Consider the following 13,335-nt stretch of genomic DNA (forward strand, 5'->3'; position numbering starts at 1 on the left):
ATCCACCACATCGTGTGGGAGAGAAAAGAAATTCAGGTTGCCCCGTTCAATCTCCAGGCATGAAGGTGTAAGGTCTTGAGGTGGGGGTGTAGAACCTGCCCCTCCATCTGAGAGAGGAGATCTGCCCTGAAAGGGAGACGGAGCCGTGGGCATGAGGAGAGGTGGATAAGATCTGTGTACCACACCCTTCTTGGCCAATCCGGGGCGATCAATATAACTTGGGCCCGGTCTCGGCGAATCTTCCTCAGAACCCGAGGAATCAAGGGTATGGGGGAAATGCGTACAGGAGCTGTGAGTCCCAAATCAACTGAAACACGTCCCCCAAGGCTCCCCGCATCAGATACTGAAGGCTGCAGAATGACAGGCAGTGAGCATTCTCGCGAGTGTCGAACAGGTCCATCTGAGGACACCCCCATGTCCGAAAGACGTGACAAACCACCTCTGGATGAAGCCTCCACTCGTGGTTGGCCGAAAACTGCTGACTGAGACTGTCTGCACGCAGGTTCGGAACCCCGGCCAGATGATTTGCCATCAGACAAATCTAATGGTCCTGAACCCAGGACCAGAGATGCAGAGCATCTCTGCAGAGACACTGCGACCCTACTCCTCCCTGCTTGTTGACATACCACATCGCGGTGGTGTTGTCCGTCAGGACTTGAGCCGACGGACCGCGAAGGGAAGGGAGGAAGGCCGTGAGCGCCAAACGTATCGCCCGCAATTCCAGAAGGTTGATGTGAAGCAACCTTTCCTTTGGAGTCCAAAGACCCTTGACCTCCAGATCCCCCAGATGAGCACCCCAACGTAGAGTGGATGCATCCGTTATCACTGTGGCCACCGGAGGAGGCAACTGAAAAGGCTTCCCCTGAGACAGGTTGCCTTCCACGCCCCTCCAAGACAGATCCGCTGCAGTTTCTCTGGAGACCCTCACTGACTCCCTGAGATCTCCGCTGTGCTGATACCACTGCCTGCGGAGGCACCACTGGAGCGCCCTCATGTGCCAGCGTGCATGGTTGACCAACAGAATGCAAGAAGCCATCAGACCGAGCAGGAGAAGGACCTTCAGGACTGGAACGACCGCTCCATTGTGAAATAAAGGAATTAAGTCCTGTATGTCGCGAATCCTTTGAGGTGGAGGGAATGCACGACACACAATTGTGTCCAGTATCGCACCTATGAACAGGTTGCGCTGGGTGGGCACCAGGTAAGATTTGGGTACATTTATCGAAAAACCCAACCTGTGTAACAACTGAGTTGTTTCTTCCAAATGATGGAGCACTATCTCTGGGGATTCGGCTTTGATCAGCCAAACGTCCAGATACGGGAATACCGCTATCCCCAATCTTCTGAGATGTGCCGCCACCACAGCCATCACCTTGGTGAAAACTCGAGGCGCAGTAGTAGTAAGACCAAACGGTAGGACCACAGACTGGTAGTTCTGTGAACCCACTGTAAAACGGCGCGGCTGTTGAAGGAGAGATCTAGGAGGGATGCTCAGCGCCTCTTGGAAGAACAAATGTATAGTGAGGCTGAGGCTGAGGCTGAGGCTGAGATGGAGGAAGGTGAGCTTCAAGATGATTGTTTTGAAGAGAATGCTCACTGCCTGTCATTCTGCAGCCTCCAGTATCCGATGCGGGGAGCCTTGGGGGACACGTTTCAGTTGAGTAGGGACTCACGGCTCCTTTAAGCGTTTCCCCCATACCCTTGATTCCTCGGGTTCTGAGGAAGATTCGCCGAGACCGGGCCCAAGTTATATTGATCGCCCCGGATTGGCCAAGAAGGGTGTTGTACACAGATCTTCTCCACCTCTCCTTGTGCCCGCCGCTCCGTCTCCCTCGCAGGGCAAATCTCCTCTCTCAGATGGGAGGGCAGGTTCTACACCCCCACCTCCAGACCTTACACCTTCATGCCTGGAGATTGAACGGGGCAACCTGAATTCCTTTTCTCTCCCACACGATGTGGTGGATGTCATTTTTTCGGCCAGGCGTGACTCCACTAAATCTATCTATTCGTACAGATGGTCTAAATTTGTATCTTGGTGTGGAGAGAAATCCTAACCAGCAGCGTTGACCCTTTGAAGGCTCGTTTGTCTGATATACTACAGTTTGCACTTTCTTTGCCACAGCAAGGTTTTGCTGTGGGTACAGTCAAGGGTTATCTTTCGGCATTGTCGGCATTTCTCTGTTTGCCAGATCAGCCGTCTCTATTCAAATCTCCTGTGGTTTTAAGGTTTCTTAAGGATCTCACTAATAAATTCCCTCCTACTCCCTTTATTGTGCCTCCATGGGACTTAAATCTTGTCGTAACCTACTTGATGGGTTCTCCCATTGAACCCTTGCACAAGTGTCCCAGGAGACTTTTGTCTTTTAAGATGGTCTTCCTGGTCGCAATTACCTTGGCAAGGAGGGTAAGTGAGCTTCAAGCTCTTAGTTCAAAGCCCCCATTCTTGACCATTGATGATGAACGAATGGTTCTTAGGACCAGGGCTGCTTTTCTCCCTAAGGTGGTAACTCCCTTCCATCTAGGACAGTCTATTACCCTTCCTACCTTTTATCCTCCCCCTCACCCTTCCAAGGAGGAGGAGAGACTACACCGTCTGGACCCAGAGCAGTGGCGGTGCGTCCATTGGGGGCGTTGGGGCGTTGCCCCACTAGCCATGGATGACCGCACTGCCAACACATGCAAATAAAAAGGATTTTTTTAAATAAATCTGAGTAAAATAAATCTCAGCGCACTGCTCCCTACCGGCCCCGGGACAAACCTGACAGACTCGGGCATCGCATAGGAAGTGGGCCGTGGGGGGCGGGGCTGCGGCAGAGAGTGACAGGCAGCGCACAGGCAGAGCTGAATAGCGGAGGAGTAGTAGACTTCACTGCACATGTAAAATCCAGGAGTACTCGCTATTTAGACTGGCCCGCGCATGCGCACAGTGGTAGACCTTCAGAATCTGTCAGGCAGGGACCCGGGGCTCCGGTCTCATCATGGGGCAGATAGTATCCTGCTCTTAGCCAATCCTGGCGCAGTGGCGCATGCGCACAGTGGTAGACCTTCAGACTCTGTCAGGCAGGGACCCGGGGCTCCGGTCTCATCATGGGGCAGATAGTATCCTGCTCTTAGCCAATCCTGGCGCAGTGGCGCATGCGCACAGTGGTAGACCTTCAGACTCTGTCAGGCAGGGACCCGGGGCTCCGGTCTCATCATGGGGCAGATAGTATCCTGCTCTTAGCCAATCCTGGCGCAGTGGCGCATGCGCACAGTGGTAGACCTTCAGACTCTGTCAGGCAGGGACCCGGGGCTCCGGTCTCATCATGGGGCAGATAGTATCCTGCTCTTAGCCAATCCTGGCGCAGTGGCGCATGCGCACAGTGGTAGACCTTCAGACTTTGTCAGGCAGGGACCCGGGGCTCCGGTCTCATCATGGGGCAGATAGTATCCTGCTCTTAGCCAATCCTGGCACAGTGGCGCTGTTCACGCTGCACCAGGATTGGCTGCTGCAGCAGGATGGTGCCGCCCGTGGGTGTTGGTTGCTCTGCTGAGGGGCCGCACTGTATGGCCAATCACATATGGCTATATCCAGCCATGTCGAGGTGATTGGCCATTTCCTACGTCACCGCGCGTGGCGCCCACTGCCAACACAACAACTAAAGTGAAAGTAGAAGAAGTAAGTAGATGACGAGTCAGAGTCTGAGAGAGCGTGACCCCAGGCCAGTTTGTCGTTGTTGTTGTGTGCCTACTACGGAGTCCGGACGGTCCGGACCACCTGGTGCTTTGTTGTGAATGTGTGTACCACTCACTGTCTGCACTGCCACTGAGTCTGCGAATCTGCGTCGTCGGTCGGAAGTCGGAAGACATCGAGTAGAAGTCGACGTCATCATGGTAACCACCGCGTCCACGTAAGTTTTTTACTGTGCCACCAGACCTCCTCTGAGTCACTCTGACGGACCTCTGCATTGCCATCCCTAATCAGCATTGGATCAATGCTACTCCAGTCCAGCTGTTTTGGAGAGACGAGTAGAACAAATTGAAGTGGTAAGAGCCCAGAACATAAGTGTGAGCTGACGGCTAACCCTACTTCTATGTCTACTTCACTGTTTTCGGTTCTCTAATTATGGTCACCTTATTCATGGTGTTAGCGGTTTGTGGTTTTTTGGACCCCAGTGCTCATGGTGTTTGACAGAATTTGTTCATGATGTTGAAGAGTGGCGCTTGATTTATGGTTTTGGAGTCAGACCCCAGTGTATAGCAAATGGTGTTGGACAGAAGTGTTTAGTTTGTGGGGACAACACAGTGCTTTGCTCAGTTTGTTGGACAGTAGCACTTCATGGTGTAAGACAACAGCAGCTTCTTGCGGTATTTGCCAGCGGCGCGTGGTTGAGTGCTTTGCACAGCAGGCCTAGTGCTGGCCCAGGAGAGGTTGTCTGAATGGGTTTGTGCCGCACAGAAGCCAGAAGAGTATGTGGGGTGCAAGATCATTTTCGGAGGAAATCAAAGCAACGCGATCTAAGGCAATCATCCTCATATCCAGGGAGACTGAACCACACCTCTTTATTCTGAAATTAAATGCTGCCCGTAAACACGTTTGCTTTTTCAAAGAAGGGCTATTTGGTTTATTTATTTGTTGCACCTCAAAGAAAAAGTGCGCCCATGGACTGCAACTTGTATAGTAAACTGAATTGTGTAATGTTTAATGCAACTGTATATTTAAAAGTACTTTCTTCTGACATTAAATGCTGCCCTTAAATACATTTCCAACTTCAAAGGAAGGCTATTTAGTTTATTTATTGAACTTGTGCATCACTCAACAGCTCGCGGTAGGCGGTGTCACCATCATGGGCACTGGCAGACTCATATCCCGAACACCCTGTAGCCTTAACCAATCATTGCTCATCTATAGCCCCCGGGCCCTAATGGAAACCCCATCCATCTATTTATTGCTGATACTAAATGTGCTTCATTGAAAGCTTGGAGTCCCATGCTGGGCCTAAAGGAACCCCGGGTCTAACTTACTGACTTATAGGCTGTGTTAGATCAGCTCAGCTGCTATGAGTGTGACCGCTGCCAGCAAAGGGAACTTCTGCCGGAAGCTTGCATCTCCGTAGACAGGGCAGGATGGGTCACGTGTAAAGGCAGGTACTGGGGAAGAATCGGGCAACTTGAAGGCAGGTACAGGCCAGTTCTACCTCCTGCTCACCATTTCGAAGTTCTAATTTCATGACAATCGCTCATTTAGTTTATTTGGAGCGAACCTCAGGTCAGGAAAGAAAGTGTGCACATGATTATGACAACACGGTTCAGCAGCAAGCAAGCCAATCTTTTTGTGTGAATGTTCGGTGTTCAGTTTATTTATGTTTGCACTGTACCAAGTACTGACCTTGGCAGGATTGTGCTATTTTGTGTTGTTTATGTTTAGTGAGGCTTGAAACAGGATGATAAAATTGACCTTGGTGTGGGTGAGGCACAGGGAAGCACTGCTGCCAGTATCATGCCAGCTCCAGAGCCGTAACCTTCCCTTTCCAGTGCTTTCCAACCCTGTGCCTCACTAGTGGCAATTTGAAAAAGAAAGCATGCACTGTGTTCTCGTAAACAGGCCTGTGAGTTAGCATAGCAGTTCTCTGATTATACAGAATAAGCAGTTACCACCGACAATATCATAGGAAATATTTTTATTGATATCATAACTACAGTTTCACAATTGCTTTATGACTCTTCTTGCTTTCTAATTTGTACTTGAAAATGCACCATTTGCCCACACATTTTACAAAATGTTCCCAGGGGAGAATCCCTGGAACCCTTGTAATGACAGTCAGGCTCACTCGCTACGCTTGTGAACTTTTACGCCCCACCACTTTCAAATGTCACCAGTCGCCACTGCCTAAGAGGGCGGTAAGGTTTTATCTCAATAGGACTAAAGACTATTGTGTGGATGGCCAGCTCTTTGTTGGATTTGCTGGCAACAAGAAAGGAAGAGCGGTGCACAAGCGCACTCTTTCAATATGGATTATTCTATGCATCAAGATCTGCTACTCCTTGGCGGGTAAGGACCCTCCAGAGGGTATAAGAGCTAACTCTACTAGAGCAAAGTCAGCAACATCTGCTTTGTCTGGAGGTGTACCTGTTGAGGACATTTGTAGGGGGGCTACTTGGGCCTCCCTCCACACTTTTGCAAAGCATTACTGTTTGGATGCTGAGGTGAGGAGGGACAGTCACTTTGCGCGCTCTTTCCTCCAGGATTTCCTGGTATAGAGGAGTGGACACCCTCCTCCGGGAGTGGGGACTGCTGTGGGAATCTATTCACAAGGTGAGGAATCCACTGGCAGATGTATCTATCAGAAGAACAAATTACTTACCTTTGGTAATGTTTTTTCTGGTAGATACAGTATCTGCCTGTGGATTCCTCACTGACCCGCCCGCCTCCCCGTTGTCCACTTTTCTATACCTGAGTTGCTGTAATGTAATGTATATATATTTTATTGTCAAGGAAATGTTTTGTTTCAATTGCTTTCCTTCATTTGCTTCACACTGTGTGTGTTATCTTGACATTTATGTACTGTTTATACTGTGTATATATCTACTGTCATTGGTCCGTTCGTGTGCCTCGAAGGCACGGAAAAAAGGGCGAAACTGATGTCATCACGCCAGCGTGAGCCTATTATGGTGTCGGTGACGTCAGCGGAGTTGCATGTGATGCCGTGCCTCTATGACGTCGTCCACTTCGGCGCGAAGCTACAAAAAAGAATTTCCGAATGTTGCTGACGCAACATATTTACGATAAAAGGAATTCAGGTTGCCCCATTCAATCTCCAGGCATGAAGGTGTAAGGTCTGGATTTGGGGTTGTAGAACCTACCCCTCCATCTGAGAGAGGAGATCTGCCCTGAAAGGGAGACGGAGCGGCGGAAACGAGGTGAGGTGGATAAGATCTGTGTACCACACCCTTCTTGGCCAATCCAGGGCGATCAATATAATTTGGGCCCGGTCATGGATGCAAGAAAAGATGTCAAACAAATGATTGCTGCTTCAGATCTCTCACATACTGGTAAAGCGGACAAAAGGAGAAAATGTGGAGTCATTCACAAAGGGTTAAAGCAAAGGCTGCTTTAAATTGTATTTTCTCTCTAAAGACATCAATAGTACAGTCTTATCTTACGTCTTGTCTATTTATCATCTATCTCTATACCTCACCTTTACTACTAGGTCACTTGCTGTCACATAAAATCGGGTGAAAGGTTCATTGAAGAGAAGAAGACCTGGCAGAAGTCAGGTGTCTTGCATTTCTTCTCGAAGGCCTCTCTCAGAATTATAAGAGTGCTAAGAAAGTTCTTCCCGTCAATACAGTTGTGGGCCTGCCAAGAGTCCCAAGATTCTGCGCACAACACTTAGGTGCCATGAATTATCCATGAAGTGAAGTGGCGTTCATGGAAATTGTTATATCAATGCCATTGCAATGATATTCAGCGCCATAGTTCAAACGTCAATTGCAAGGAAGTAGAGTTTCACAACCTGGTCTTAAGGAACAGTGGACCCTTATTGAAAAAAGAGCTTTATGATGTGATTACATGCTGTTATTCCCATGTATTTTAAATAGAATTATATTTGTTATGCAGGCCTTTATGCTGCAATGCCAAGAGACATTCTACTGGTGGTTGGAAATGAAATAATTGAGGCACCTATGGCGTGGCGTTCTCGCTTCTTTGAATACAGAGCATATCGACCTCTTATCAAGGAATACTTTCGCCGCGGTGCCAAATGGACCACTGCACCAAAACCCACGATGGCTGATGAACTTTATGACCAGGTATCTCAATTACTTCTATTTATGTGCACGGTGGTGATTGGCCTACAGACATGCAACCCTTTGGATCACATGTGATGTTACCAGTGACCGACTTCTAGCATGTCCAGTCCTGGGTTTTAAACTACGGAATCTAGGGTTGATCACATCCCTGAATGTCTGGAAAAGGAGTAACAGAGCAGAATTGGACCCTGGATCTAAGGCCAGCTTCAATCTCGGTTCAACACTCCTTTTATCAAGAAAGATTATTTTTAGGATGAACCTAGTGCAGTGACAGCAGCCCAACGGTGCAGCACCGCGCGTCTGCAACCCTCTACTCTTACATATGCCCTGTGTATAACTGCACAAGTAAACTGCAAAGAGAAAATGAAATACACCAATTCTACCCTCTTCCCGCCGTCCCCACTTCTTACGGCAGGCAGTCGACTCTCCGTAGACGTTCTCTCTTCAGCATGGCTTTCATGTCCCCACCAATCACAGCCTGTCTCGCCTGTCACCTGCAAAATATATACCCTGTCGCCCACATGTCCTCGTGCTGTGACGGTCACTACTCTGTATTCACCAACCACCCCTTGCCCAACAGTCTTCACTGCTCGTCTCACAACCTCCACCTCACTCTTGCTCTCTCCTCCTCGTTTAAGTTCCTCAGCTGTTCTTTCCTCTCATATTCAGACTCGTGCTAGCCAGTGTGCCCGCCCCTCTCTCTGGCTGGGCCCTCTCCTCGTCAAACTTTTCTTCTCTCCCGGTACCGATGCCCCCTTTCATCTTGCGTCACATCTCCCTCTGTGTCACTATCTCTTTCCCCTTTAACCTCCCCTCGATCACTTCCTGCCCTCTCACCCTTACCTCCCGGTGTCTCTGCCGGTTAGGCCGTCTCTCGGCCTCTGCTCCCCTGGGCACCTTCCCTCCAAGACTGATGCACTCATAAAGGCATGCAGAGTGGCGGGTGAAAAGTAAACATGGCCGGGGAATCCCCGCTCCGGGCCCTCGGCCATCAGTCCTCCACTGGCAACATCAAATCCTACCTCGACAGCACCCCACCACCCTTTAAAACAGGATCGCAGGGTGAGGGTGTTGTAAAGAGGTGTTGTTTTATGCAGGAAATAATCCACAGAAAGTATTCAGGTAAAAGAGTAGATTTAATCCAGTAATTTGCAGAACATCACGGGAGTGCGTCCTTTCTCTCCGGAGCATGAACGGTAACTGACAAGTACAACCGTCCATGCCAGAGAGTCAGGCCGCCCTCACGAGAATGCATATTTAAATAATAATACACAATGCTAACAACATTAGACTTCATGCACACCTAACAGAAAGTGTGCGCATGAAGTCGGAATTGAAAGGAAACAATGGCGCGTGCAACTGCACGTGTACATGTATACATATTATGTCACCCTTCCCCTTTCATAAACAAATAAACAAAAATTAAGAATCTTTGTACCTTGAAGGAAAAGAGCAATTACGTGTGGGTCTTATTTGTTCAGTACACTCCAGATCATTACTTAAAGAACTTGAAATTGTCGGACTAACTGAAAAGTTTCCCAACTCCTGATCCTGAGGAGGAGCAGGTTGAACCTGACAGTCTAAACTATTTTTCAAACCTGTGTTTTGGGAAACCGGTTCAATAGGAAACTCACTTTGTACACCTAAATCTTCCAAGAAATGTGAAAAGTGTAAATCATCTTGTAACACTTCTTTTTTTCCAATAATCCTTTTAGCTTGATCTGGTGTCAACCTCACCAAAACTCTTTTACTCCACCAACCTCTTTGACCAAGGAATAAAGATCCCTTTGAAGTTTTTAAACCCTGTACAGGAAGAGAAAACCTAGAGAGACCCTTCTTGACTTTCATTGGAGACTTAATCAACACCCAATCTCCAATTTCAAAATCAGAATCATTTTTAAATTTCCTGCCACCATAATATTTCTTTTGAACAGCTTGTTTGGAACCAACATTCTTGAGCATCCTCTCTTTATCTTTACAAACCAAACATGAATTGCCACTTTTCTTCAAATCCCTGATCCATGAAGGACACAGAGTACCATTGGGTTCCCTTTTCCTCAAAAGTCTAAAGGGAGAAACACCAGATGTTGTGTGTGGGGTAACAAGATATGCCCAAAGTTTTTTTTTAGACAAATATCCACAGGAACTCTCTCAGTTAAAGCTGTCTGTATCCCCTCTTTTATGTCTCTATTCATGCGTTCAACTAAACCGTTGGCTGCTGGGGAATACAAAGCAACTTTTAAATGTTTGACATCATGAGACAACAAAAAAATTTCCGTACTAGATGAGGTAAAATGTGAACCATTGTCCGTGACCAACTCTTTGGGAAAACCCTCAGTCATAAAAATTCTTGCCAAGAAGTTAATCACAGAAGCAGAAGAGGCTGAAGAACAAAACTCAAATTCCACCTATTTTGAGTAATAATCTACTAACACCAAAATGTATTTTTTATCATTAGGAAGGAGATCAAACGGGCCTGCAAAATCTAGTGCCAATTTCACCCATGCTTCCTCAGGTGTTGGTACGTTGTGATAGAGCGCGCGGGTCACCCGACCAATAATTTCGCCACTTCCGGCTTCGGGCCCATATATTTCAAATCACCATATACATTGATCAGATGACCTCACGGTCTGCTATCAAAGTTTGTGAGTTCCTTTCGTTATTCTTCAGAGTACCCGACTTACAGTCCACCGATGCGGGTACCTATGACCACAATGGATCAGGGAGCTAGCTGTAAAAGGAAAGGCAGCAAAATACGTTCGTTCTCAGAAATCATTAGATTTACAAGAATAAGACAATCAATAATCAAGATAATGAAAAGTACATAACTATAGAGAAATAAAGTCAGGGTAATCATTGAAATGCTAATATGAGATGCAACGGGAATATGCTATGCATTTAGGGCAAAAGTTCTTTAGACAGTTTAAGTAAGGAGGTTCTAGACCATATCAGAAAATGACAAACTGCAATGCAAAATATAATTTCTAGCAGGTAGGGTAACATAGGAACACTTTATGAAATGAATGCAAATGACTTTATGATTCAATGGTTGCGGAAAAAGCATGGAAATTTAACATATGCAAAGGTATGTCTTTATTAAAGCAAAAGACAGAAATTCAGGAAGGTGCAAGATTTAAAGATTCAGAGCAATATTTACCTAGACTGGTGTGGAAACCAAACCCTGGCCACGGGTCAGTTAAGGGCAGGAAACCCTCAAGGAAGGATACCCCTCAGTGGGCAGCAGGTGCAGAATGGACACCCAGGACAGGACAGGAAACCCTCAGATTAGGAATCAGGACAGGAAACCCTCAGGACAGGAAACCCTCTGGACAGGACCCTCTGGACAGGACCGGCACCCGCAGTTCGGAAGCAACGCCTGCGCTCCACCCTCTCTGCAGCTATCGATCAAGACCCCGATTTGGGTCAGCGAACTCCCAGCAAAGTGCTCCGCCAGCACTTTAAGGTTTAGTAAAACCTTAGTCTATGGTCAATTTCGAACAGAGTGCTCCGCAGTACTCTGTATCTTCAGTCACCTATTGGGTGTGTTGGGTCAGTGACAGGTCAGCTAAACCAGACAAGTCGGACAATTTCCCTAGGTGAACCCAGGGTAGTTATACTGTTTTGGGACGGTGTACCACCCCCCAATGTTGCAAAGTGTCAGAATCCCTCAATTTGGATTGGTCCTAAGGTAGGATTTGGGTAACACACCAATCAGAATAGACTATTTGGAGGCCTAATTTACATCTCTGGGCACCGCCTAGCAAGATTGGGGTTCCCATGAGAAAGTCGCGCAGAATACAATGAAGAGAATACATTTTCGTTACAATTGAACAAATCATGATGCCGCTGCTGGGCGAAGGTGTCCTTTCCCAGGGTGGCTCTGGCATCCACCTTCTTTGGCCTCAGTTCAATGCCATAGTAGCTTCTGGCGAGTCTGCGCAGAAATACCCTCCAAGATGGACTCCCCAGCCCAGCACCCCTCCGAGTCGAGGATACATGAAAAGTAGGCGAAAACAAATTAAAACATAGAAGTGACGGTATGAAAACACATCATTGGTTTTGTACTTTAAACTTATCATTATAAAAATATACTATGCAGTTTAAATGTTAGCAACATATACACTTGTCACAAGAGCATCACCACGTTATTCACGAAAGCTGTGTATTACGCATGCGCATCTTTTCCCACCAAACTTATAACTACGTCAGGACACGTGAGTGTGACTGACGCATGCGCAGAAGAGATTTTCCAAGCGGCGGCCATGTATTGTATTGTATTGTGATTTGTAAAGCGTTTTAGAGACATGGATTAGTTATATTAGAAAACACATAGAAAAGCTTCATCTACTTCGGTCGAATATAAAAATAAACATTAGTAAGACGTACAAAATTTATTAATTGATTACACACGGGCGAGGTTCATGACTCGAGCAAGTCGCGATGCGAATCTTGCTCTATCAATCCCTCTTTGATGATATTTACTATCATCACAAAAATAATGGAACCAGATGCCAACTTCTCACACCTTATACAGCTCTATCTCTTCCAACAACCGATTCAACTTTTCCTTCTCATTTTTGGTAGGGTGAGAATTTTTCACCCTTTTGTATATCTGATTATTCATTTCTTCTAGTTCAAGCTCATCCACACTTCGTTTCACTCCTCTGGCATTCACTTGATGCTTTCTGGTGTGCTTACGACATTTGCAACTGACAAATATGAAGAATAGGATAAGACCTATAATTCCAATTGGCATCAGTACCTTGAACAATAAGCTTTTACCTAAGCTAGCAAGCCAATGACCTACGTTTGAGAGACCATCTACCAGTCTCTTCCAGGCACTGTCAACCTCGAGTGGTTTGAGTTCCCTTTCCAAATTAGTAATGTTTTTCACATATCTTTTGAGCTGCACACTTTTGTCCGGAATGTAAGTGCAACAATGTTGCGCCTTCAACATCCGGCAGACTCCGCCCTCTTTTGCTAATAAGGTGTCAAGAGCAAGTCTGTTCTGTAAAACCATTGATCTGATCGCAACCATTTCGGTATTGACCAGCAGAAATCCATGAGCTGTGTCAGTAGACAACACATCTACTATTGTGGACAATTTGCAAATTCTGTGAGTGTTCAGAACCACTCCCACTCCAGGTATCAGTGCACTGAAAATACTACCCATTATTTCACCTACGCTTTCTCTTTTACTACGCACTAAGCCATTAGTATTTTCACTGCTTCCAGCAACTTTATTCACATGGTATATTTTCGGGAAGACAATGCCAAAATAGCAGCTTCCACACCAGTGATCCGGCAATTTGAAATAAGCCTTGTCTCCACATATATAATAAATTCCGGGAAACACAGGCTCTGACCCATTTTTGAAACCCCATCCTCCAATTACCTTGTAATTATGTTCACATTCACTGGAACCAATGAAAATGTTATTATAGTAGCTAGTCTTCTCGCGGTGAAGACATAGCTTTCCTTTCTTTTCAAAATCCAGCAACAGAGCAGGTCCCGCCCCACCATTTGAGGTGCCTTCCATGTTTT

The 13,335-nt window shown here is 46.8% G+C and overlaps 1 protein-coding gene across 1 annotated transcript in view; it reads left to right on the forward strand.

Moving 5' to 3' along the window:
• LOC144766730 (glycine amidinotransferase, mitochondrial-like) overlaps positions 1-13,335 on the forward strand; it is a 106,007-nt gene that overhangs the window by 52,663 nt on the left and 40,009 nt on the right. The window contains exon 4 of the mRNA XM_078650487.1: positions 7,601-7,791. Coding sequence (XP_078506613.1) covers positions 7,601-7,791 — 191 coding nt within the window. The remainder of the gene's footprint in view (positions 1-7,600; positions 7,792-13,335) is intronic.

Source organism: Lissotriton helveticus, chromosome 1_1 (assembly GCF_964261635.1).
Source record: "Lissotriton helveticus chromosome 1_1, aLisHel1.1, whole genome shotgun sequence".
In the NCBI taxonomy this organism is placed as follows: domain Eukaryota; kingdom Metazoa; phylum Chordata; class Amphibia; order Caudata; family Salamandridae; genus Lissotriton; species Lissotriton helveticus.